Below are 26,390 nucleotides of genomic sequence, written 5' to 3'. Positions count from 1 at the left end.
TTAAGGAGTCTTACCCTACACAGATACTGTTTAGAATTCAGGCTGAGGCTGAAGGGGAGACCTCCTTGCATATTTCTGGAACTCTTTTTGTTCATAGTGTCCATCTTTTTTTTTTCTTTGAGACAGAGTCTTGCTCTGTTGCCCAGGCTAGAGTGCAGTGGCGCCTTCTCGGTTCATTGCATCCTCCACCTCCTGGGTTCAAGTGATTCTCCTGCCTCAGCCTCCTGAGTAGCTGGGATTACAGGTGCCCATCACTGCGCCTGGCTAATTTTTGTATTTTTCAGTAGAGACGGGGTTTCACTATTTTGGCCAGGCTGGTCTCGAACCCTTTGGACATCACTTGATAATGCCAAGAATAATGAGTTGTCTAGCTCATTATTTTGAAAATTGTTTAAATAAAGAAAAAGAATCAAATATTTACCCTGCCTTAACTATACAAGCCAAATCTCAGTGTAAAGAATACTTGATCATAATTTTCTCTTTGTAGAAATACCCCAGCCTTTAAATGAAGGAACAATATAAGAGAATTTAAAAAAAAGAGGGACACCCAGATGTTAAATGCCTCCCGATAGACGTACACAACATCTCCTATTAGGTATTCTTGACAAACAAAATTGAATTTGAATTTGACTACTGATCCAACTACCAATTCCCAGGAAATATAAAGAACGAGAGAAACATGTTAAAATATACCAGGGGGATGTAGTCAGCAAAATCTAGACCATCATATACCTTAGGAGCCAAACAAAACTGTTTCTTCAATGAATGCACTGCAGTAACAACAACAACAACAACAACAGAAAGAACTCCATAGACAGCGTAACTGGGATGAGACTCACCCTCCCACTGAAAGCAATAAACAAACTAGACAAAATATATTTTAAAAGCTGTTTTTCATATAGAGAACAACAGGCAGCACAGAATTGTGACCCCTGAGAGAAAGGAAACAAATAGGTGAGCTCTACAACCTCCCAGCTTTCTACCTGGCAGTACTTTCTTGACCTCAGTGCAGGGATGGGGAACACAAGCGGAGTACACCCATCTTGCAGAGGAGGCAGAGATCAAAGTTCAGGGAGACTGAGACATCTGAAATATGCAGGAAAAGGTACCAGAAAGATGGATACTATGGGCTGGGCGTGGTGGCTCATGCCTGTAATCCCAGCACTTTGGGAGGTTAGGAGTTCGTAAGCATGTGTGTAACAGAACTACTCAAAGTCACAGAAATCATCTAAGTGATCAGAAGGAATGGTTTTTGACACAGGGCTAGAAATAGTGCCTGGAAAACCTAATAATAGTAGGGAGATCCAGAGTTCTTAGAAGGGTCTTGCCTCTGACTAAATGCTACTAATGTCTTGACTGACAAATTTTAAGACTCAAAACCAAACTGTTTCCAAGTAATTGAATTGCATCCTAGAGCAAAGCTCAAGGATATGTGTTCGTAAGCATGACATACAATCAAAGATTATCAGGCCTGCAAAGAAGCAAGAAAATATGACCCAGGATGAGGAGAAAAATCAAACCATCAAAGCCAACTAAGAACTGCCAGAGATATTAGATTTAGGCAAGGGTATTAAAACAGTGACTATTCCTGTATTTTGGATGTTAAAAAAGTAAGGAGAGACATGAAAGAGTTGTTTTTTAAAAAGACCCAAATCAAATTTCTGGAGATGAAAAACTACACAGTGCCTGAGACGATAAATGCACTAGAAGAGATTCGTGCCAGAGTAGCCACTGTAGACGAAAAGATTAGTGAACTCAAAGATACAGCAATAGAAGCTATCCTCGATGAAACACAAAGGGGGAAAAAGACCCTGAGAAATGTGAACACAACATCAGTGACCTGTGGGTCACTGTCAAGCAGCCTAATAGATGTATAACTGGAATTTCTGTATAAGAGGGGAGAAAAGGCATTTGGAAAAATATTTGAAGAAATAATGACTGAAATTTTTCCAAAATTTATGAAAACTGTAAAGCCACAGACCCAAGAAGCTAAGTGAAACCCATAGCACAAGAAGCATGAAGAAAACTGCTGCAAGGTCTGTCATAATCAGATTGCTCAAAACAGAGCAGAAAGACATTTTACACAGAGAGAGAGGAACTATGTCACGGATGATATCAGACTTCTTGTCAATAATAAGGCATGAGAGCATACAATGGCGTAATAGCTTTAATATACTTGAAGAGCAATACTGTTGACCTGCAACATCAAACCCGGCAAAATATCTTTCAAAACCAAAGGTGATGAAATGAAGACCTTTTCTGACAACAACATACAAGAGCTGAAAGAATTCACCAACACACTTGCACCATAAAAAAGGTTAAAGGAAGTCCTTTAGACTGATGGAAAATGACAATATGACACTACACAAAGGAGTGAAGAATGGCAGGTGATAACCTTGTGGATAAATATATAAAACCATTTTCTTATTATTTAAATATCTTTAAAAGTTAATTGACTTTAAAGACAAATATCAGTATAATATGGGGTTTAGAAAATATGTAAAAGTTAAATGTATGATAATAGTGTAAAGGTCAGAAGAGGGAGAAATGGTAGTAACTACCATAAAGTTATTATTATATAAATGAAATAGTGTAGTGTCATTTGAAGATAGACTGTGATAAGTTGAGAATGTATACTATAAACCCTATAAAGCAACCACTAATATAACAGAGTTATAGCTAATAGGCCAATAAATGAGATAAATCGGAATAATTAAAAAGACTGATATAGGAGGCAGAATAAGAGAAAGAAGATGGGAACAAAGAACAGGTGGGACAAATTGAAAAAAAAGAGGATGCTAAACTTTTAACTATATCAGTAATCACAGTAGGTGGAACTTGTCTAAATACCCCAATTAAAAGGAAAAGTTTGTCAGATTGGGTAAAGAAGCAAGACCCAACTAGATGTCTATAAACTTTATATAAAAAGATAGAAAAAAAGTTAAAACTAAAAAGATTGAGAAAAGATATCCCATGCTAACACTAGTCAAATGGAAGCTGGAGTGGCTATATTAAACCAAAGAAGATTCCAGAGCAAAGTACATGACTAGGGATAAAGAAAATCCATTTCTTATGATAAAATGGTCCATTAATTAAGAGGATATAAAAATCCTAAATGAATGTGCTCCTAGTAATGTATCTTCAAAGCACATGAAGCAAAAATGGATAGAACAACAATGAAAAATAGATAAATTTACAATTATAATTAGAGATTTCAGTACCCCTTCTCAATAACTGATAGAATAGGAAGTCAATAAGGATCTAGAAGTTATGAACATCATCATTAACCAACTTGACCTTATTGATGTTTATAGAACATTCCACCCAAGAAGAGCAGAATACATATACTTTTTAGTGCACATGAAGCATTTACCAAAATGAACTATATTATCAGCCACAAAACAAGTCTAATGAATATAAAATGATTCAAGTAGTACAAAGTGTGTTCTCTTCACAATATAATTAAGTTAGAAATCAATAATGGAAATATCTGGAAAATCCCCAAATATTTGGAAACTAGGTGACAAACTTTTTTCTTATCATCTTATGAGTTTAAAAGGAAAAGGAGAAATTAGTATTTTGAGATGAGTGAAAATGAAAACAGGCCAGGCGTGGTGGCATCTTAGCACTTTGGAAGGCTGAGGCAGGAGGATCACTTGTGCCCAGAACTTCGAGACCAGCTTGAACAACATGGTGAAATCCTGTTTCTACAAAACATGCACACACACACACACAAAAGCTGGGCATGGTGGCACATGTCTGTAGTCCCAGCTACTCAGGAAGCTGAAGTGGGAGGGTTGCTTGAGCCCAGGATATCGAGGCTGCAGTGAGCAGGGATTGCACCACTGCACTCCAGCCTAAGTGACAGAATGAGACCTTGTCTCAAGAAAAGAAAAAAGAATAAAGACAATAAAATGAAAACAAATATATCAAGTGTGTACAATGTCGCCAAAGCACTAGTGGGAAATGTATAGCACTACCTATATTAGAAAAAAGAAAGGTCTCAAATAAGTGACTTCATTTTCCACTGTAAGAGACTAGAGAAAGAAGAGCAAACTAATCCTCAAGTAAGCAGAAGAAAAGAAATAATGAAGATAAGAGCATAATTTAATGAAATAGAAAACAAAAGGAAAAGAGAGAAAATCAATGTAACCAAAACCTGGTTCTTTGAGATTAATAAAATTGATTAACCTATAGCCAAAGTGAACAGGAAAAGAAGACAGGGAATACAGATTACCAATAGCAGCAATCAGAAAGACATCACCACAGATTCTTCAAATGTTAGAATTATAATAAGGGAATATTATGAGCAACTTACGTCAACTAATTTGACAATTTAGATGAAGAAATTCTGTCTAAGACACAGACTGCAAAAGCTCATTTGGGAAGAAACAGATAACCTTATGACTATTAAATAAATTGGATTTATAGCTAAAAACCTTTCCAGAAAGAAAACCCCACACCCAGATGGCTTCACTGCTGAATTCTATTAAACTTACGAGGAAGAAATAATACAAGTTCTACACAAACTCATCTATTAAACTGAAGAGCAGAAAATACTTCTCAGCTCATTGTATGAAGCTAATGTTACCAGGATATCAAAACAAGGCAAAGACAAAGACAAGTAAGAAAGAAAACCACAGACCAGTATCTCTCATCAACAGTGGTACAAAAACTCTAAACAAAAATTTTAGCAAATCAAATCCAACAATATATAAAAAAGAAAATACTCTATGACCAAATAGGATTTATACCGAGAATACAAAGTTTCTTTAACATTTGAAAATCAGTGTAATTAACCATAATGACAAACTTTAAAAAGACAATCCATATGTTCAGTTCAGTAAACACAGAAAACCACTTTGAAAAAAATCTAAAATTGATTACTGTGTAATTTAAAAAACAATAAATTTATCAACAAACTAGGAATGGAAGGGAACTTAAATCGCTTTTATGAAAGATTTAAAATGAACATCATACTTAATAGTGAATGATGGAATGTCTTCCCCCCAAGATCCAGAAGTGAAACAAGAATGTCTGCTCTCATTACATCTGTTCAGTGTTGTAAGGCAATAGCCAGTGCACTAAGGCAAGAAAAAGAAATAAAATGCGTCCAGATTGGGAAAGAAGTAAAATTGTCTTTTTTTGCAGACAACATGCATAAAATCTGGTGGGATGTAGAAAAAATCTGCTAGATAAGTACTAAGTTTAGTAAGGTTTCTAGATAAAGATTTACATCTAAAAGCAATTGTATTTATATGTACTAGCAATGAACAATTGGAAATTGAAGTTAAATTCCATGTACAATACTATCAAAAATATGGAGTACTTACGGATAAATGTGGCAAAAAGTGTGTAAGACATATGCATTGAATACTATAAAATATTGCTGATAGAAATTAAAGAAGACCTAAATACATGGAGAGATAGACCTTGTTTATGAGTCAGAAGACTATATTGTTAAGCTCCCCAATTTGATCACTTGCATTAACATAACCCCAATTAAAATCTCAGAAGGATGTTTTTTAAATGACAAGCTGATTTTACAATTCATATGGAAAATGCAGAGGACCTCGAATAGCCCAAGCATCATGTAATTTCAAGACTTATTATAAAACTCTAGTAATTAAGACAGCAGATGAATAGACCATTGGAACAAAATAGAAAATCCAGAAATAGATTTATACATGTATGACAATGGACTTCTGACAAAGGTGGAAAGACAATTAAATGGAAAAAGGAAAGTCTTTTCAACAAATGGTACCCAAACTATTAGATATTTATATACAAAAAATTGATCCATACCTCACATCATGTACATAAATTAACTCAAAGTGGATCATAGACTTAAATGTAAACCCTAAAACTATAAAACTTCTAGGAAAAATTAAGAGAAAAATTTTGTTGAACTTGGATTAGGCAAAGATTTCTTACAGTTGACATCAAAAGTATGATTCATAAAGGAGAAATTTGATAATTTGGATTTAATCAAAATAAAAACATCTCTTTAAAAAACACTGTTATACAAACTACAGACTGGGAAAGAGTCACTGCAAAGCATCTATGTGATAAAATATTTGTATTCAGAATACATAAAGAACTTCAACATTCATCTAAAAAAATGTAATGCAGTAAAATTACACTTTACCAAGGAAGATATACCAATTGCAAGTAAGCACATTAAAAAATGTTCAGCATAATTATCAGGGAAATGCCAATTTAAAGCAGAATGAGTTACCACTACACACTTATTACATTGGCTAAAATTTAAAAAACTGATTATACCATGTGTTGGAGAAGATGTGGAGGAAATGGAAGTATCATACACTGCTGGTGGGGATGTGAAGTGGTACAGCTATCTTGGAAAACAGCTTGTCAGTTTCTTAAGAAGGTATACACCTACACTGGGCATATGATCCAGCCATTCTTCTCCTAAACATTTACCTGAGACACATTTACCCAAGTGAAAATAAATTATACATGCATAGAAAGACTTGTAGATCAATGTTTTTGACAGTTTATTTTTTCTGCCCAGCTGGCACATTTATTGGCATTAAACATAAGACCTTTCCCCTCCCTGGCACCAGGAAGCCACGCCCAAGGGGTATCCCTCTGCCCCATTTCTGCAACAAATTCTCAGGTCTTAGCAGTAGCCTGAGGTGCCCCCAGGGCTCTGGGCTGCTGAATCGTCTGGCTCATCATTTCTATGACAGCCGGTTTCATGGCGTGCTCCTGGAGAGCTGGTGGATTTTCTCCATCTGCTTGGTTAGGAAGTCTGTCTTCCTCTTGAAGAAGTCCTTGGCATCCTCAGCTATCTTTTCTACATAGTACCCAGTTCCTACATCGATGAGCACATGTTCCACATCATGCAGCTACTCAGGGACATACATCGAACTCATCAGTGGGATGAGTAATTCTCTTCCCTTGTTGCTCTTACTCAGCATGTTCAGACAGTCTTTGGCTTCTGCATACTTGGTCTGTACCACTTTGAGCTGGGCAAAGGACGTGGACAAGAACTCCACTTCCTGGTCCAGCTGGTTCTTGAGCATTTCTAGCTGTGGCAGATTCATCTCCATGATAGTCTTGGAAGTTTTATTTATAAAAGCCTAAAACTGGAAAAAATCAAATATCCATCCATAGATGACAGATAAACAGATTATGGCACACCCATACAATGAAATGCTACTCAGCAATAAAAACAAATGAACCATTATGGATATGTGCAGCAATGTGGGTGAATTTCATATTATGCTGAGAAAAGCCAGAGAAAATATAACCGTGCATTATTACATACATATAAAACTTTAGGAAATGCAAACTAATCTATTATGACAGAAATTGTTTCAGGGGCAGGGAGGGGTGAAAAGGGGCAGGAGATTACCAAGGGAATAAGGAGACTTTGGGAGGTTCACTATGTTGGTTGTGATGATGGTTTCACAGGCATATTCATATGCAAAACTGATCAAACTGTGTACTTTAAAAACATATAACGTATTGAATGTCGTATTTCCCTCAAAGCTATAAAGAAAAAAATCCTGACTTTCTTAGATAAAAGTAGTAGTCTACTTTTCTCTACCTTTAAAAAAATGTATTCTGACAGCATGCCCTAGCAGTATATAAAATTACTTTCTTTTATAGCTTTACAGTATACTCTGTTGTATTCAATATGTCTTTCATTCATGGCCATTTTGGTCGTTTCTAGTCTTTTGTTTTAAGTAATGCTGGAATAATACAGTTTTGTGCATATATTTTTTCAGCATTTGTTGTTATATCCCCAGTATCTTTGAGATAGATCTTTAGAAGTGGGATTGTTGAGTCAGTAGATAAATATACAAGTTATTTCTGGAGACGTTGCCAAATCATAGGGGTTGTATGATTTTATATAGAGATCAGCATAGAATGAGAGTGCCTGCTTCCTCCACATTCTCTCACCTATAGAGTGTGCTGTCAAATGTTTGGATCTTGCCAAGATAAGTGAGAAATCGTATTTCATTGTAGGTTCAATTTGTATTTCTTGTATTATGAGTGAGGCAGAGCATGTTTCCATATGTTTTTAAATTATTTGCATTTCTTTTCCTGGGATCTGTTCATTACCTCAGCCCATTTTCCTATAGGTTTGCTGGTGGCTATCTTCTTATTTGTAAAGCACTTTATATTTTAGGAATATTAATCCTTCATAATATGTTACAAATATTTTTTCTTAGGTTACCATTGCCAAACTTGGATTATTTTGCAATTTTTGTGGATGGGGTTGGGTGTTTTTTTTTGTTTTTCAGTAATCAAATTTACAAATCATTTTCTTTGTTGCTTTCGGATTTTGATACATAATTAGGAAGGTCTTGCCCACTCACATAATACACAGAGACAGTCACTCAATTTTTTCAACCATTTGTTTTCATGTTTTACATTCAGGTTTCTATTAACTTGGAATTTATGAACAATGAGAGAAAAAGATCCAGTTTTATTTTCCATATTGTTATCTAGATATGTAATACCACTTATTAAAAAGTCTGTTAACCGGCGGACTTGCTGTATCCCAAATTTCCAGTGCAGTGGGGTCTATTTCTGGATTTTTTATTCTGCCCCGTGGTGGGTCTGCATTCTTGGGCCAGTACCATACTGTTATTACAGATCCTGCCCTCCTCTTGTACCACACCCTTCATATGTCTTCTTTCTTAGGGTTTTCCTTCTTGTTCTTGCTTGATTGTTCCTCTGAGTTGACTTTATATTCAACTCGAAGATAAACCTTTAAAGGTCTAAAAATGGTATTTTTATCTACAGATACCATTTTTTCCCCCACAGATTAAATGTCCCCGGTTTCTTCAACTTTTGGAACGTGATTTCCATACTATTCATTATCCTTGTCCTTTTCCACAAGTCATGTAACCCCAACCTTAAGATGTGGCCGGCCACTTGTAGTCCCAGCTTCTCAGATGGCTTGAGCCCGGAGTTTGAGTCCAGCCTGGGCAACATAGGGAGACTCCCTCCCCTTTCCCGCAGCCACCATCTAAAAAAAAAAAGTGGGACCCATAACTGAACCCCTGTGCATGGGGGTGACACGATGACATGACTCCTGGGTAAGGCTTTTTAATAAGAGTGTCGGCAAGAATGTGAGACAGCGAGTGCAATGGAGGTCAGCAGGCGGAACGCTAAGCAGGACTGAGTAGGCAGGGAAGAAAGGCCGCGCACGGCAGCGGCGCCCCCTCTGAGCGGTGATCCTTCCACGCTGTGACAGGAAGGGTCAGCTCCGGGCCGGCACGAGAGGCCTGCCTTTCTCCTTTTCCCCAGCTGCTGCCCACAATCCTCCTCTACGTAGATCCCTGCCTCCTTACTCCGGGGCTCTGTAAGTCGCAGGTTCCTAGCGGAAGCGCCAGTCACTTCCGCCTCCCTTTACTTGAAGTCTTCCGCTCCCCATTCGCTCTTCTCCCCCGCCCCCTCAATAGTTGGTTCCGTCTGCTCTGGTCCCGCCCTCGCGGGCCAACTCTTTTGGTGCCTTGACATGCGCCAGGGGCCGTGGCTGATGACGTGCTTTATAGGCGGCATAAAGCGAAAGTGCCGGCAGCGGTGGAAGGCGAAGTTCAATCCCAGAGTCCGCCCCCTGAACTGGGGCCTTTCCGCAGGAGGAAGCTCTGAAAGACAGGGGACCCAGTGCCATTCCCCTGGGAATTGTCGCTTGCATTCAGCTGTTCTACACAATGGACTCAGTACCTGCCACTGTGCCTTCTATCACCGCTACCCCGGGGGACCCGGAACTTCTGGGACCCCTGTCGGTGCTCTACGCAGCCTTCATAGCCAAGCTGCTGGAGGTGACAGTCCCCATTCCCAGGGAGGGACTCAAGCTGTCACAGGCGGGTGGAAGAGTTCTGAGCAGAGTGGGTGCATTGATTGTGCAAAGGAGAAATGGAGTGTGTCAGATCCGAGGAAAGCAAGACGTTTTCTATGCTGTTTAGGGAGGCAGATGGGAGTGTGTTTGAGATTTCGTCCCTTTTTTTTTTTTTTTTTTTTTTTTGCGTACTTACGAAGTTACAGCACTTTATGTTATGGTGTGAAGTCACGATCAAAACACAGAGGGCTTACAGGTCTTTTCCGCATAACCCCCGGCTCTGTTGGGGGATGGGACCAGTATGATAGTGTACTTGTAGAGGGCTGTGAAAACGGCATAGATCAGACAGGTGTTTAATGCACTGTTTTCAAGGAAACATTTAGAATTAAGGCACTAAATTCAAAGCGGTTTATCTAGATCAGTTATCAGGAGCTATCCAAACTTAGCATTTGTTCTTTGTTTATGTAAGAGTCGATTTAAGATTTTAAATCTTAGAGGAATAACACATTATTTGTGGTATTCATTATCATCATATTGGTTTTATTTGCAGCCATAAAAAGTTGGTTACTTATATATATAAGGTTTTATATCTTATGTGGTTTTTTCAGCAATAAAAAACAACCTATTCAAGAGAAATTCCAGCCATGTTTTAGATAACATATTGTATCAGGGCCTATTGTAAACTAGAAATATATGCCCAACCTAAAGACATTCAGACTCATAGTACTTCAGAACACAACAAGCCAAACAATAAGTGTGAGACTCCCAGTATCCTATTTTTCTTGAAGCAGTGAGAGCTACTGAAGATTTTTGAGGGGATAGGTATCTGATAGAGTTGGTTTAGAATTTCTATGAATGAGTCTTTGTGACTGCTTTATGGTAAGCTTCTTTAAGGTTTCTCATTATTTCTAACATGCCCATTTCAGCTAGTTGCTACATTGCCTGATGATGTTCAGCCTGGGCCTGATTTTTATGGATTGCCGTGGAAACCTGTGCTTATCACTGCCTTCTTGGGAATTGTTTCGTTTGCCGTTTTCTTCTGGAGAACTGTCCTTGTTGTGAGTAAATTAATGCATACTTTAACTCATAAATTTAAGTGTGGTTTTATAATCACAGCCCTTTTGTTTCTTTTTCAGTTTCTAATGTGAACAGATATTAATGCTTTTAATTCAAGCTAACCTTGTACAATAGTATAATTTTTGTGTTGGTACGTTCTTAAGTGGATAAGACAACACGTGTAATCTCAATGGGAAAACTTCAGTTTATATGTCCCTTATATCAAAATCTAAATATTAAGAATTAGGTGGGTCTTTATTTCAACTCACAAAGAAAAAAAAGAAAGAATTAGGTAGGACATATGTACACTGTTAGTAGAACTAGGAATTCTTAGAGCCATCCTGAAAAATAGTTTCATGATGTGTATCATAAGCCTTAAAAATGGTTATATCCTTTTATATTGTATTAATATCATGTCTAGTAATCAATCCTAAAGAAATAACCAGTTGGCCAGACACAGTGGCTCAACGCCTGTAATCTCAGCACTTTGGGAGTTTGAGGCAGGCGGATCACTTGAGGCCAGGAGTTTGAGAACAGCCAAGCCAACATAACAAAACCCCATCTCTACTAAAAATACAAAAATTAGTGGGGTGTTGTGGCACATGCCTGTAATCCCAGCTACTCGGGATGCTGAGGCAGAGAATCGCTTGAACCTGGGGGCGGAGGCTGCAGTGAGCCGAAATGCATCACTGCACTCCAGCCTGGGTGACAGAGTGAGACTCCTCCATCTCAAAAAAAACCAAAAAAAAGAAAGAAAGAAATAACCGATCATGCGTTAAATATCTTACATGGCCAGGTGTGGTGGCTCACACCTGTAATACCAGCACTTTGGGAGGCAGAGGCGGGTGGATCACATAAGGCCAGGAGTTCGAGACCAGCCTGGCCAACAAGACGAAACCCCTTCTCTACTAAAAATACAAAAATTAGCCGGGGGTGATGGCGAGAGCCTGTAATCCCAGCTACTCGGGAGGCTGAGGCAGGAGAATCGCTTGAAACGGGGAGGCAGATCATGCCACTGAACTCTAGCCTAGGCGGCAAAATGAGACTCTGTCTCAAAAAAAAAGTTTTAAATATCTACATAAGAGCATTCAGCAGAACAGTATTTATTAGAGTGAAAACTTTAACACAACCTACTGTGATTCACAGTGGGAAAGTTGTTAAATTATTGTATGTTCATATAATGGGATATTAGGCTGCTTGATATAATTCAAAGACATAGGGGCACAACAAATACTCACAATTTAACATGAAGTAGAAGAAAAGTAGAAACCAGGACTTTAAGGTATAAACTGTATATTACATCAGCATACACACAGAAAATAAATGCTGCAAGAAAATACAACAAAATGATAAAAATTCTTATATCTAGGAGATGAGGTAAGTTTTCAGTTTTTAAAAAATGTGTATTTCCCAGATTTTCTGATTTGATCATGTACTGTTTTAGTCAGAAAATACCTTTTTATTTGGAAATACAAATTATATCCTGTGTAAAGACACACCATTAATTTTTTTATCTTCTGTGCAGAATTTGTCTTTCAGACTTAAACATATGTATGTATAAGTGTGTATACTCATACTTGTACATACTTATGATTATACTATGTAGCATTCGGCTTCATAGTTATTTAACATAATTGAGAGAAGATTATTTTGTGTAAATGAACTTTGCAGATGAAAAGCTTCCTATTGAAACTTCACAGTTAAAATGGCCAAAATTATTGTGTGCCAATCTTTCTAAAACTGAGTACTGTTTTTCTGATTTCATAATTATATCACATATATCATCATTAATAAATTTTCTCTGCTTTCACAATTGATTGTAAAATTACTTAAAAAGAAGGGTCTTTTCTCCTGTGAGGCCTTCTCTAACCTTGTGGTGCTTTTTCTCAGATAAAAAGGGAGAATCAAAGGGTAAATGGAAGGGGAAAAGGTGAAAACATTTTACATTTCCCTCTCGTTTCTCCTATTTGTTAATAAAAAATATTCTGACGCCATTTTCATTTTTTAGAAAGTTGTATAGGCTCTGTGTCCTAACTGTCGTTCCTCAGCACTTGACTTTTGGAACCTTGGTCTCTACTTGCCTGTTAGTTTGGGTGAAATGGAGCAGAGGAAGTTAACTCTCATTAGCAAGGCCGTGACATTAGAGAGATAGTAATTTCTTTCCATGTTGGAATTTTCTGAATGCATATTCCTATAACAACGGTATTATAAGTGAGATTTAAATACTGTAATTATTAGGTATGCAGTATATTAATTACTGTATACAGTAATATAGTATATTATGTAAACAGTATATTTGCTGGGATTATGGATGATTTGTGGACTGGTGTTAGCATCTCATCAACATAATATTTGAAAGGGAAAATATGTTCTGGGTTGCAAAGAAATTTAGTAAGATTCTTTTTAAAAAATTAGTTACTGCTTAGATTTTTTTGTCCTATAATTTAGTGCTGTCTTTAGGGGATGATTTGGGTTTTGCCCTTTCAGGAAGATGATAGTTGTCATTTCTCTTGTTGCTTATGCATTTTCCTCTAGCAGTCTTCCCTTCCCTGTCAGGTTTGTGAGCACTGTTTTTAGTGGTCTAGGAAAATCAAATGATCTAGTTTAGTATTAATAGAATTATTTTTAAATTCAGCCAGTAGTCAATTTTGAATAGGATTTCTGAGATGTTTTCTGGTGAGCAAAAGAGGTGTGTGTCTTAGTACGAAGATCATACCTTTAATTTTGTTTCCGCAGAGTCTTTTTGAGTAGTCATTGTTTTTAGATTTCATTCTGGCTATTTGGAGTTGTCAAATAAATAAAATGAATAAATAAGATGTTGATATATTTATTACAAAAATATTAGCCATTTCTGTTATTCAAGCTAAGTGCTTATTTCATAAAACTGGTGCTCATTTAGATATATAAACATCTCTTTAGCCGCAGAGTAAGATATTTACCTTAGTGCTGTATCTGTCAGACTACAGCATATCACTACTGGTTACGTTTGAAATGCTTTTTAACCTTTTTAAATTTTTTTCATCTTGTGGATTCATGCTAAACCAAACTATTATTAAATTCTCATTTGGTTACAATTCTGCCAGTTGTATTAGAAACTATGTACATCTGTTAATAAAATGTTTGACATCAAATTTAATTTTATTTTTCTTTTCTAGGTGAAGAGTAGAGTATATCAAGGTAAATCTTTTGGCTTATTTTGTACTATTCCCTCTGTATTGTTGTTTGATATGGGTTTTATATATAAGTAGTTTTAGTGACTTCTGATATCTGACTGACTTATAGCTTCTGAAAACTTTACTATTCCTAGGTTGCCAGGTTGGATGATAGAGGAAATAGTGATGCTACCAACTGAGATAGGAGATGAAGAGGAACAAATTGCAGGAGTAGGGAGAAGATAATTAATTTGAGGCAGATTGACCTTAAATGCTGACGTAGTACCAATTTGTTCCTTGTGACCAGTGTTCCTTTGCTAATGATTTAGTCAGTACATTAAATATTTATTTAAGTAGATAATTTGAGGACTAGAAATGTAAATCAGCATGACTGCGTTTTTTATTTCTCTTTGCAAATGACATATTTGAAGTGATGCCATTTTCTGAGAAGAAAGATGCTTCATGCAGGGAAGAATACTGAACTATAACATTTTACTGTATTTCCTATCTTGGAAATAAATTAGACTCTCATTGAAATAAAGGTTCTTACTATATTTTTCTTAAATTGTAACAGTATTTTTACATCCTTATTCTTGTTAGCAGATTGGTTTTTGTATTAATCTGTTTTCACACTGCTATAAAGAAATACCCAAGGCCAGGTGTGGTGGTTCACGCCTGTAATCCCAACACTTTGGGAGGCCAAAGCAGGAGGATTGCTTGAGCTCAGGAGTTCGAGACCAGCCTGGGCAACATGGAGAAACCCCGTCTCTATTAAAAAAAAATACAAAAGTTAGCTGGGTGTGGTGACACACACCTGTAGTCCCAGCTACTCAGGAGGCTGAGGCAGGAGGATTGCTTGAGCTTGGGAGGTGGAGTTTGCAGTGAGCTAAGATTGTACCACTGAACTCCAGCCTGGGCAACAGAGCAAGACCCTGTCTCAAAAAAAGAAATACCTGAAACTGGGTAGTTTGTAAGAAGTTTAATTAGCTCATGTTTCTGCAGGCTATAGGAAGTATAGCGGCATCTGCTTCTGAGGAGGCCTCAGGGAGCTTTTACTCATAGCAGAAGGCAAAGCGAGAGCAGGCCTTCTTACATGGTGGGAGCAGGAGCGAGAGAGAGTTAGCGGGGAGTTGCTGCATACTTTTAAACAACCAGATTCCACAAGAACTCAGTCACCATCATAGAACAGCACCACAGGGATGGTGATAAACCACTTGTGAGAAATCTACCCCTGTGATCCAGTCACCTTCCACCAGGCCCCACCTGAACACTGGGGACACTGGGGGCTATAATTTGACAGGAGATTTGGTGGAGACACAGACCCAAACCATATCACTTTTTAAAACCATAATAGTTATGCTAAGAAGTTCTTTTTCCTGATAGTGCCAGATAACATGTCTTTGCTGCTGATCCATTGGGTAATTCAGTTTCATTTAGTGATCATAATAACCTCATTATTTTTTTCTTTTTTCAGTCACGGAACAGCAAATTTCTGAGAAGTTGAAGATTATCATGAAAGAAAATACAGAACTTGTACAAAAATTGTCAAATTATGAACAGAAGGTATAGTTATTCTTTTGTTTTTTTTTCCCATGGTCCCAGCTTGAATTATTTTCACCTATCTTATAGTTCAGTTACTATGGTATTTTTAAGTAATATTTATTATTCCATTAATTCCTATAAACCATCCAGATCTTAAGCAGTCATATGTGTAAAGTACTGTTTTCCTCGGTAAGAGGTCAGTCACTTGAAATTGAGTTCTGGTAGCACTATACTTTGTATTTCTGGATTCTGAATGCTTTATTTTATGTAGATCAAGGAATCAAAGAAACATGTTCAGGAAACCAGGAAACAAAATATGATTCTCTCTGATGAAGCAATTAAATTTAAGGTAAAAACTTATTTTGGGGATTACATTTTAAAACAAAAGTATAAGTAATGACTATAACTAACCTTAATATCTTTTCTGTAGGATAAAATCAAGACACTTGAAAAAAATAATGAAATTCTGGGTGACGCAGCTAAAAATCTTCGTGTTATGTTAGAGTCAGAGAGAGAACAGAATGTCAAGAATCAGGACTTGGTAAGAGTTTTGCTGCTAAGTGTTACTAACAATTTGGGTTTTGAACTCTTTTGTAGATTGAGTTGAACCCTTTATTTTCCTTGCTGTTACGTGAAGTAAGAGTGCGAGTCAGGGAAGTTGAACCTACTTCTGTCCATTTTTGTGGAATTTTAAGTACTTACACAAGAAGTTATTCTTATGGGCCTAGGAAGTATTTTGGTTTTCAACTCTAGGTAATTGTCATATTGCTTGGCTCTGCCCTCTGAAACATGTGGAACAACTAGGAAACCACAACCCAGTTGAACAGTCCTGGGTGTTTTGTTTTGTTTTGTTTTGCAAAGTTTTTTTTTTTTTTTTTTTTGCTGTAAACATTTTACTTTATTAATAGAATACTTTTAGAATGACCTAAAAGTTGCAAAGATAGTAGAGAGCGTACCCATAAATCCCACACCCTATTAATCTTGATGACCTCACTGAGGTAGTATTGCCACATTTCTTCACTGTAAAATTACCTTTTTTTTTTTTTTTTTTTTTAAACTTTTTGCATTATTGTACCCTTTGGAAGGAAGTTACTAACACAGCCCACAGTGAAAAAGGGTTATGCTCTGTCCCCTTGAGGAGCCAGAATCTTCATAAATTATCTAGAATTCTTCTGTATGGGTGATCTGTCTATTTTCACTCCAGTCCTACCATTTTTAATTTAGGCAAGAGCATTTTTAAAGTACCTTGGGGATTTTTTTTCTCTTGCTACAAGAAAAAAAAAGTCACATTGATTTGAACTGGTTTACTTAAAAGTTTTTTCAGTTTCTCTTCTTTCACCTTTTAGTCTGGTCATCTACCACATTTTATTCTAACCAGGAAGGCTGTGTATGCCATGAAATATTTATGCCTTCGATTATTTTCCCTTACCTCTTTAAGTTCTTGATTTTTCCCTAGGGCAAAACTGAAACACCTGCTTTTACCTGAAACATAGGGGATGGCTCTGGGACATACTTTGTTGATGTTTCTTCTTTTCAGTACATATCCCAGTGTTTCTACTGAAATCCTAATATACATTTTGTGTTCTGTTTTTACATGGCAGATATCAGAAAACAAGAAATCTATAGAGAAGTTAAAGGATGCTATTTCAATGAATGCCTCAGAATTTTCAGAGGTAAAGCTGACTATAATTCCTGCAGGATATTAATACTATATTATAGTTTGATTGCAGAGCAAAAGTTTGATGTGTGCTAAAATGTGCAAAAAATGAAAACTACATGATGTTGGGCTGGGAAAGTAACTTTTTTTGATTTTCTTTGGAATTAATTCACTAATAGAAGTGTTTTGCATTAGGTTCAGATTGCGCTTAATGAAGCTAAGCTTAGTGAAGAGAAGGTGAAGTCTGAATGCCATCGGGTTCAAGAAGAAAATGCTAGGCTTAAGAAGAAAAAAGAGCAGGTAAAGGAAAGTGCGTGTCCTAGGTCATGTAAAATAGAGAACCCAGTATCATACCTCATGAATGCCTTTTCTCAGATCTATTTTTAAGGTAATATATGTGCAGGATTCTGTTCTTAGATATGCAAAGTTTAAAGTATGCTTCCAAAATTGAGTGTAGGTATACATTCTCTATCTGTTCTGGATTTTCTGTTCTGTACAATTTATTTTGGCTATCAGAGTGTGTAGTCTTGTTTTGTCAAACACCAATTGCTGTTTAACTTGAGTAACCTCCAGTGGGTAATAGATTGGCTTTTTAGACCTAAGAGTTAGATATTTTATAACCCTCCTTTGAGTAATTACTGCTTCACTAGCCAAGGGAATGTTACATGAGCAGGAGTCTGGACTTGGGAGATAGCAGGATGAACCCTTCTGTTCCTTCTGGAAGTGAATTATTTGAATTGGCTACCATTTTCTGAAGGATGCAATAAACGAGATCCAACTTCCTTGACAGCTCTGATGTTCTCACTGTAGCTCTGAGGGTTGGGACCACTCTCTCCTCCCGCTTAACTAAGGTCTTAGCACATAGTGATAGGCCAAGGAGAGGCATGGCTCCTTATTTCCCTGTCTCATTCACTTGGTCCTAATGTCTCCAGTACAAAAGCCCTAACCTGTGGGAATCTTGTGTTTTAACTTTTCAGTTGCAGCAGGAAATCGAAGACTGGAGTAAATTACATGCTGAGCTCAGTGAGCAAATCAAATCATTTGAGAAGTCTCAGAAAGATTTGGAAGTAGCTCTTACTCACAAGGATGATAATATTAATGTAAGTACGTTCTCATGAATACAAGCTTAATTCTTGTGAATTATCATGAAATCTGTAGAATTAAATGGAAAGACTCTTAATGCCCTTTTACTTCTTTTCTAGGCTTTAACTAATTGCATTACACAGTTGAATCGGTTAGAGTGTGAATCTGAATCTGAGGGTCAAAATAAAGGTGGAAATGATTCAGATGAATTAGCAAATGGAGAAGTGGGAGGTAAGATCAGTCCCAAGGAGGATGGACCCGTTTTGCCTTCCTGTCTTTAAGTGCACCAGTGCTACTTTTCACCTGGCTGAATTTCCTCTTAAGCTTTCGAGTTGTAAACACATATTGGATTTGAATGTATGTCTGCTTGCATTGCGCAGAGGTGGATTGCTAGGGTGTGGTGTAGCAATAAACATGCAGTGGACACTGACTTTGTTTTTACATTGAGACTAGAAGGGTGCATGGGAGCTGCACTGGTCATGTCTTACACCTCTAAGTATTGAACACATACAGTAGTAGAAACTTGTTTCTCAGTTTCATGAAGATAACATGTTAAAACTTGTCATCTCAGTAGCTGTGTGGTTTTAAGGCCCACAACTGTTTTTAAGAGTACTGAGGTGGTTGGAGGCATAAACTGACTAAGGCCATGAAAGAAAACCACAACTGGTTTTGAGAGTGCCGAGGTGGTTGGATCCATAAACTAAGGCCATGAGAGTGGAGGCTATAGGGTAGCAGTGTTTACTGATGAGGACAGTGTTTCTAGATGCCCTCTCTCAAGTTGGATATTGCTTGTGTAGTGGGTGTTTAAACCACACCTGGTAGCAGATTCTGGAGGAGAATAGGAGGGAATGTTTCTGAATAAGACACTAAGCCCAGATGGAGGTAGATATGAGAGAGAAGAAAGAGCTTTATCTCACATGTTTCTTCTTGCTCAAGAATGGCATGTATAACATGTTTATGTACAAATGGGAATTCACTTTTTCAGTCTTAAGTTTGCAGTTCTCTTAAAAGTCAGTCTAACCCTGTTCTGTTTTTGTTTGTTCTTTAAATGTTTGAACATGACAATTGTTTGGTTTTGGGTAAATCAAGAAAATATGGATTTAAAAAGCAAAGGAAGAAAAAGCAATGAAAGAAATCCTTTTGTTTTTTAGGTGACCAGAATGAGAAGATGAAAAATCAGATTAAGCAGATGATGGATGTCTCTCGGGTATAATCCTTTTTAGAGTCCCATGATTACCTGTGAATGCTTTTACTATGTCTCACTTTTATGAATACTTCTCTCTTCTGCAATTTTTAGACACAGACTGCAATATCGGTAGTTGAAGAGGATCTAAAACTTTTACAACTTAAACTAAGAGCCTCTGTGTCCACTAAATGTAACCTGGAAGGTAGGTTGCTTCTTGAGAAGAAATTGCTATATCTTGGAAAGATACAAAATTGCATTAGAAAGATAAAGAGCGGCTTCCTGCTTTCATTCGTCTCATTTCTCTCAGCACCAGCCCCCAACCAAGTTCTCAAGTTCTTGTGCACACACATAAAACTCTAATGTTTAGGCCGGGCGCGGTGGCTCAAGCCTGTAATCCCAGCACTTTGGGAGGCCGAGACGGGCGGATCACGAGGTCAGGAGATCGAGACCATCCTGGCTAACCCGGTGAAGCCCCGTCTCTACTAAAAAATACAAAAAACTAGCCGGGCGAGGTGGCGGGCACCTGTAGTCCCAGCTACTCGGGAGGCTGAGGCAGGAGAATGGCGTAAACCTGGGAGGCGGAGCTTGCAGTTAGCTGAGATCCGGCCACTGCACTCCAGCCTGGGTGACAGAGTAAGACTCCATCTCAAAAAAAATAAATAAATAAATAAATAAACTCCAATGTTTTATCCTTTACAGACCAGATAAAGAAATTGGAAGATGACCGCAACTCACTACAAGCTGCCAAAGCTGGACTGGAAGATGAATGCAAAACCCTGAGGCAGAAAGTGGAGATTCTGAATGAACTCTATCAGCAGAAGGAGATGGCTTTGCAAAAGTAAGACTGTCATCATTTCCTGTGAACTGTATTGTCATGTGACTAAATAAATGTGTAACTAATATAGATACTGTTATCATTTTTTAGGATTATTTATACTTTTTTACATCTGTAATTAGTATAAATTTGTCTTTCTTTCTTTCTGCTTTGTTTCTCATAAGCTGCATTTTTCTTTCCTTTCTAACCAGTAGTCAGAAACTGTTCCCTGTAGCTCCCTGAAGGGGGAGCAGTGTGCTGGTGCCGACAGGTGCTGCTGTGGAGTGCTTCTCTTTGGAAGATCTAGCCATGCCTTGTCTGTGGCTCCACCACTTGTTTCACTTTCCTTTCTTTGTGGTCAATTATGTAATTTAAAAAGTCTGAGTGATTTTGTATGACATGTGTTTTAGTAGAATAAAAACTTCAAAAAAGGAAAATTTACTTATTGCAGATACATTTAGTTTTGGACTTCACATTCAAATATTCAAACTAAATATAATTGTGGCAAAGATACTAGGAGTTTTGAATATAAAACTATTTGGCGTGTATATTTAGATATTAATCCTCTGAAATACATGTCTCAAATTTCAAGCGAGGCACCTTTTGAAAGCTGTATTTTTATAGTTCAAGTTTTTTCTCCACAAAAACATCTGAATTCTCTAAAAATAGGTTATCTGTGGCAGTTGCTATTTGTGTTTGCTCTTATATTTTATTCTTTGGTGTATATGGCAGTGTGTGAGAAGGCCTCTCTTGCTAAGCAAATTTAACTTTTTAAAATGCTTAGACTGCTACTGCTGTATGCCATTAAATATTGAAACTATGCCATTAATGTTTTTTCTAATTCTTTGCTCACCAAGCAGCCAGTTTAGATTTTCCAGGTTTTGTTCAGGCCAGCTCTAAATGCCTGTTCTGCTTCAGAGAGACATTCCCCGTTTCATTACTTTTTAAAAACAAACACTTCTCTGCCTCCAATAGTAATGTGAATTACTTAAATGGCAACTGTTTTTCTTCATTATACAATTAACCCATTGATGTGGCAGTATTTTACTCAACTTCCCCGACATTCATTCAGTCTCCTTGTCTGGTTTGTACTCTGCTGTCTACCACTAAAGTCACTGTGTTAGTTCAGGCCCTTGTCATCTTTTATGCCAGTCCCTAGCTAATCACGTATCTCCAGTCTTTCCTTTCCTTTCCTTTCCTGTCCTGTCCTGTCCTGTCCTGTCCTGTCCTTTCCTTGTTTTCTTTCTGATGGAGTCTCACTCTGTCACCCAGGCTGGAGTGCAGTGGCACAGTCTCGGCTCACTGCAAGCTCCGTCTCCCAGATTCATGCCATTCTCTTGCCTCAGCCTTCCAAGTAGCTGGGACTACAGGCGCCTGTCACCACGCCCAGCTAATTTTTTTTGTATTTTTAGTAGACATGGGGTTTCACCCATGTTAGCCAGGATGATCTCGATCTCCTGACCTCGTGATCTGCCCGCTTTAGCCTCCCAAAGTGCTAGGGTTACAGGCGTGAGCCACCGCGCTCGGCCCCCCATCTCCAGTCTTTCTTATACAGCTTCTTCCCAGTTCCGATTGTCTATATAGTTGCTAGAGTGAACTTTTTAAAATACAAGTCTGTCCATGTCATTATGTGCTTAAAATCTGTCAAGGATGCTCCATTCCCTTCAGGGTGAATTCCAGACTCCTTAACAGGTAGAGGCCACTTTCCCATCAGCTAGTCCTGAGCTGCCTCTCCAGGTGCATTTCCTGTAGTTTCTTCTGATGCTTCTTGAACTGCAGACTCAGAACCGTTCCTCCATGCCACTCTAAACCTCTTTGTCTTCATGTATGTTGTTTTCTCTGTAGTAAAAATGTCCTTTATTGTTTCTCCCTGGCAGTCTCCTACCTACTCAAATGTTTATGCTCCTAAAAGTCTTTTTGGAGTGAGTTGTAGCATAAATAAATAGGTAGCCATAGAGACTGAGTACTCATTTGCTTCTTAAATGTAATTTGTAAATATATGTTTGAGTTGAAATCTACATATTGGTATCTGCTCTCTATTTGATGGCCTGTTCTATGTTCCTTTTTTCATTTTTTTGAATTGTTAGAGTATTTTAAATGATTCTGCTCTTCTCTATTTAAACTTGGTGGTTACAAGTTGTTCTACTTGTCCTCTTGTTAAAGGCCACAGCATGTATCCTGGACTTTTAAAAAGTCTGACATAGTATAGTTACCTCTTTCTTAATAGAGGAGTTACCTCTTTCTGGGCTTTAACTTCCTCCTGACTTAGATGTTATTGTGGTCACGTATTTTAATGGTCTGTGTAGCTCAAACTCCACAAAATGTTTGTCTTTTACGGCGCTAACCTGCTGATACTCAATTTACACACCTATTTATAGTTCCTGTCATCCTTCATTTTCCTACATCTTCAGTCTTCCATTTGGGATCACGTTCATTCTACTTGAAGAATATACTTTAATGCAGGTTCAGTGAGTTTACTTTTGTGTGGAAATGTCTTTATTTTGACTCTGTTTTAAAAGGGTCTTTCTGCTGGTTATGGAATTTTGATAGTTGTTTAATTTTAGCGCTTTAAAGATAACCAATTATCTTCTGGTTTTAAAATTTCTTTGAGGAATCTATTATCATTCTTATTTTCTCTTTTCTCTTTTTTCAAATGTATTATGCCTGCCCTAGCTGCCTTTAGTCATTTTTCTTTTTGGTTTTTCAGCAGTTTTCCTGGGAGGTGCCTACATGTAGGATTTTGTCATCACCCCTCCACCGCTACGCCCCTGCTTTTTCTTTTGCATTTATACCGCTTGAGGTTATAAACATCTCTTGAATTTGGGGACTCTTTTTTCACATATCAATTCTATCTCATTCTCACTTGTCCTGATAATCCAATTAAACATACTAGGATCTCCCACTCCTACCCCTCACCCAGTGCCTCCTACGTTCTGAATTTGCTTCATTCTGGTTGTTTTCTTCTGACCTATCTTCCAGTGTGCTAAAATCTCACCTCAGTTGTCTAATCTGCTAAAATCATTGAGTTCTTTTTGGTTTCACTGTTTTTCACTTTTATAGTTTCTAATCCTCTGCTGAAATGTGTAATCTTGACTTGTACTTCCTTCAATATGTAAGGCACAATTGTTTTAAAATCTATGTGGTAATCCTATTATGTGGATCCCTTATGAGTGTGTTTCTCTGGTCTTTTAGATTGTGATCACATTGTCTTGTCTTGTGGAATGCCTGGTTGGTTTTGATGGAGCGGTGAACTGTCAGGGAAATTTGAGGTCTAAGATGATGTTAGCGTCCTACAGAAAATATATGAGATTACCTCTAGTGGGTGGTCATTACTTTATTCCAGTTAGCAATTAAAATCATTCAAAAACGGCTTAATCCCTTTAAAGGACATTGTATTTATTGCCTGTTCAGTACTCCAAGTGTGCAGCTCTTTTCTGGTCTCAACCCAAAGCCTAGGGCTTTTACTAGGGGTCCTTCTCATTGGCAGTCCTGAACTCCACTTCTTGTTTCTCTGAACCCAGGGATCTGTTGAAAGTTCTTTTCAACCTTCTTATATGTCTGCATTGTCTTCAATGCAAGGATGAACCTGGGGGAAAATGGCTTAAGATGCCAGGCTTACTTATAATTCTGTGTTTTTTCCTGCTGGATTTTCTTCACTGCCTTATTAGCTTTCTGATGCCTTTGAGCACATTCTTTATATTTTTGTCCATATGTTCTTATTTTCAGTGTTTGCAGACTAACTCATCCATTATTGGAAACAAAATTCTCTTGAATCTTTCTTCAAGACTTGTTTTTTCCACACCCCTTCCTAAGCCAGAGTCAGAGAGGGATTGTTCTGTTCTTATATGCACCTTTTACACATTCAACTGTGAGCCCCTTTAGTGCAGAGGTGGTACTTACCATACCCATGCCTTTATCTTAGCCTCTTACAAGGTAACTAGTATATTATAGTCACTTATGAAATATTTGCTGAAGTATTGAATGAGCAGTTGTAAAAGAGTACATAAACTTCTTTCTCTTTAGTGTTAATAACCCTTTTTACTATTTTACTATAGCTCCTCTATTTTTGTTTCCAATTTATAGAAAATTTTCAGGTACCTTTTGCATCAGAACTATAAGTAAAGAAATATAAGGGTACCTACAGGTAGCACTTTTAAACCATTAAACGTTGCTGCCTTTACAATCTGTGTTATAGTTGGCTGACCTCTTGAGCTTGAAGGTTGTCAGGTTAAAACCAGTTTCCAGTACATAGCACCCTGATTACGGGACAGTTTGGATTCCTTTTCTGTTCAACAGACATTGCCGATACTCAGATTTGTCTCTCTGCTTAATCATGATTCCATTGAAATAGGTAGGAGAGCTCCATGTCTGTAGTGTGAAAATGTTCTGGGGTTAATTGTACAGTTAAGGACATGTTCTAAAAAGCTCTTTCATTGGCTGTCTTTATCGTGGTACCATTCTTGGATTGAGAAACAGCCCATAAGAAAATTAATTAGTGGTCTTTCCATGGCTAGAAATAAGAGAAGTAATTATCTCCTGCATTATCCTAATAAGCTTAACTGTGTTAGGTTGATCAGTCCTGGCTTTCTACATTGAAGAAAAGTGCGCATTCATCATTTCAACACAACAGTCTTTCCCATGGGACACATAGTGCTTTTTTACATTTGTATTATTTACTAATGAGGAGAGAATTATGAGACATTGGAAAATGCAGGTGATGTATCAACAGGCCATAGTTGGATTTTTATCCTGAAGAACAGTTTGGGTTCCTTCCTATGACTTTGTATAATCGATGCATTTTTAAGAATAGGATAGGAAGTGAGATTTTATTAGAGTATTCAGACAGAATGCCAGGAGGAAAAGAGAAACACTTCCACTGACAACCAGTTTTATCTTAGGAAACTGAGTCAAGAAGAGTATGAACGACAAGAAAGAGAGCACAGGCTGTCAGCTGCAGATGAAAAGGCAGTTTCGGCTGCAGAGGAAGTAAAAACTTACAAGTAAGTTCACCTTCTAAAGAGGGTATCAGTGGCTAATGAAACTAGTGTTGGCTTTTTTTATTAGCACCAAAGCACAAATAAATGGTTAGAGGACATGAATACATCAGTTCACAAAAAAGAAAAACTATATTTTAAGTTAACAAATGGAAAAATATTAACAAATAGCCAGTGTTGGCAAAACTGTAAGAGAACTTGATTCATGCAAACAGTTCTGGGGGTCGGGGGGGCGTGGGGACAGTTTGTTGTTTGTGTCAAAAGCCATTAAAGTGATTTTGCCATTTGATAGACCCAGTAGTCCTAACTTTGGGAAATTTTTTTATAATATAATTAAAGGATGAAAAAAGGTTTATAGTGGAAGATATTAATAATAGGATTATTTGAGAACATATTTAGAAACAGTTAAAGAAATTTTAATTTATCAACTCAGAATCTCCAGCTGTTAAAGGAAATTATGTATCATTAGTTTTCATCGTATTGTACTTTTGTTATGACCAACCATGTAAAATATGCTTTATATTTCTGGATAAGCTGTATTAGGGTACAGTTGTTAGGGTAAAGGTTAACATAGTCAGATGGTTTGGGTTTTTATTTGGTTGTGCTTTAAATGATAAAACCAAGTGTAATTCTTAGGCGGAGAATTGAAGAAATGGAGGATGAATTACAGAAGACAGAGCGGTCATTTAAAAACCAGGTAATAATTCTAGTGCTCTACTATATAGTGCCCGGAATTCTTTGATAAGTACTACAGGCTATTCTAATGAATCTGTAAGCATATTTTGTGATATATTATCTTTTTCAGATTGCTACCCATGAGAAGAAAGCTCATGAAAACTGGGTAAGATTTGTTTTTTCTTTACCTTATTTTGTGCATAGTCTCCCACAGCTGAATTTGGATATTTTTCCTCAATAGCTCAAAGCTCGTGCTGCAGAAAGAGCTATCGCTGAAGAGAAAAGGGAAGCTGCCAACTTGAGACACAAGTATGTGATTTTGATGCCTGTATTTTCAGTGTGTGATGTCTTAAGGAACTGGTTTCTGTTTCACATTTAAGTCTTTCTTAAATATTCTTTCTCTATATT

At 37.4% G+C, this 26,390-nt stretch overlaps 1 protein-coding gene and 1 pseudogene across 3 annotated transcripts in view; one reads left to right on the top strand and one right to left on the bottom strand.

Annotated features, from left to right (window-relative positions):
* MIA3 (MIA SH3 domain ER export factor 3) overlaps positions 1 to 26,390 on the top strand; it is a 935,339-nt gene that overhangs the window by 900,628 nt on the left and 8,321 nt on the right. Inside the window, exons 1-17 of one of the 3 annotated variants that reach the window (XM_050760994.1) lie at positions 9,509 to 9,806; positions 10,750 to 10,881; positions 14,035 to 14,056; positions 15,506 to 15,594; positions 15,845 to 15,922; positions 16,004 to 16,114; positions 17,175 to 17,246; positions 17,426 to 17,530; positions 18,208 to 18,330; positions 18,433 to 18,544; positions 19,465 to 19,520; positions 19,611 to 19,701; positions 20,199 to 20,337; positions 25,212 to 25,313; positions 25,944 to 26,004; positions 26,113 to 26,148; positions 26,224 to 26,291. In XM_050760994.1, coding sequence (XP_050616951.1) covers positions 9,696 to 9,806; positions 10,750 to 10,881; positions 14,035 to 14,056; positions 15,506 to 15,594; positions 15,845 to 15,922; positions 16,004 to 16,114; positions 17,175 to 17,246; positions 17,426 to 17,530; positions 18,208 to 18,330; positions 18,433 to 18,544; positions 19,465 to 19,520; positions 19,611 to 19,701; positions 20,199 to 20,337; positions 25,212 to 25,313; positions 25,944 to 26,004; positions 26,113 to 26,148; positions 26,224 to 26,291 — 1,508 coding nt within the window. In that variant the 5' untranslated portion in view covers positions 9,509 to 9,695. Of the gene's footprint in view, positions 1 to 9,508; positions 9,807 to 10,749; positions 10,882 to 14,034; positions 14,057 to 15,505; positions 15,595 to 15,844; positions 15,923 to 16,003; positions 16,115 to 17,174; positions 17,247 to 17,425; positions 17,531 to 18,207; positions 18,331 to 18,432; positions 18,545 to 19,464; positions 19,521 to 19,610; positions 19,702 to 20,198; positions 20,338 to 25,211; positions 25,314 to 25,943; positions 26,005 to 26,112; positions 26,149 to 26,223; positions 26,292 to 26,390 lie in introns of those variants that run through there. The other 2 variants (XM_050761004.1, XM_050760985.1) reach the window with 2 other exon arrangements.
* On the bottom strand, positions 6,518 to 7,566 carry LOC126937750 (prefoldin subunit 5-like; annotated as a pseudogene).

This window comes from Macaca thibetana, chromosome 1, assembly GCF_024542745.1.
Source record: "Macaca thibetana thibetana isolate TM-01 chromosome 1, ASM2454274v1, whole genome shotgun sequence".
In the NCBI taxonomy this organism is placed as follows: Eukaryota; Metazoa; Chordata; class Mammalia; order Primates; family Cercopithecidae; genus Macaca; species Macaca thibetana.
The sequence above is the reverse complement of the archived record's forward strand: the minus strand, read 5'-3'. Positions and strand labels throughout refer to the sequence as shown.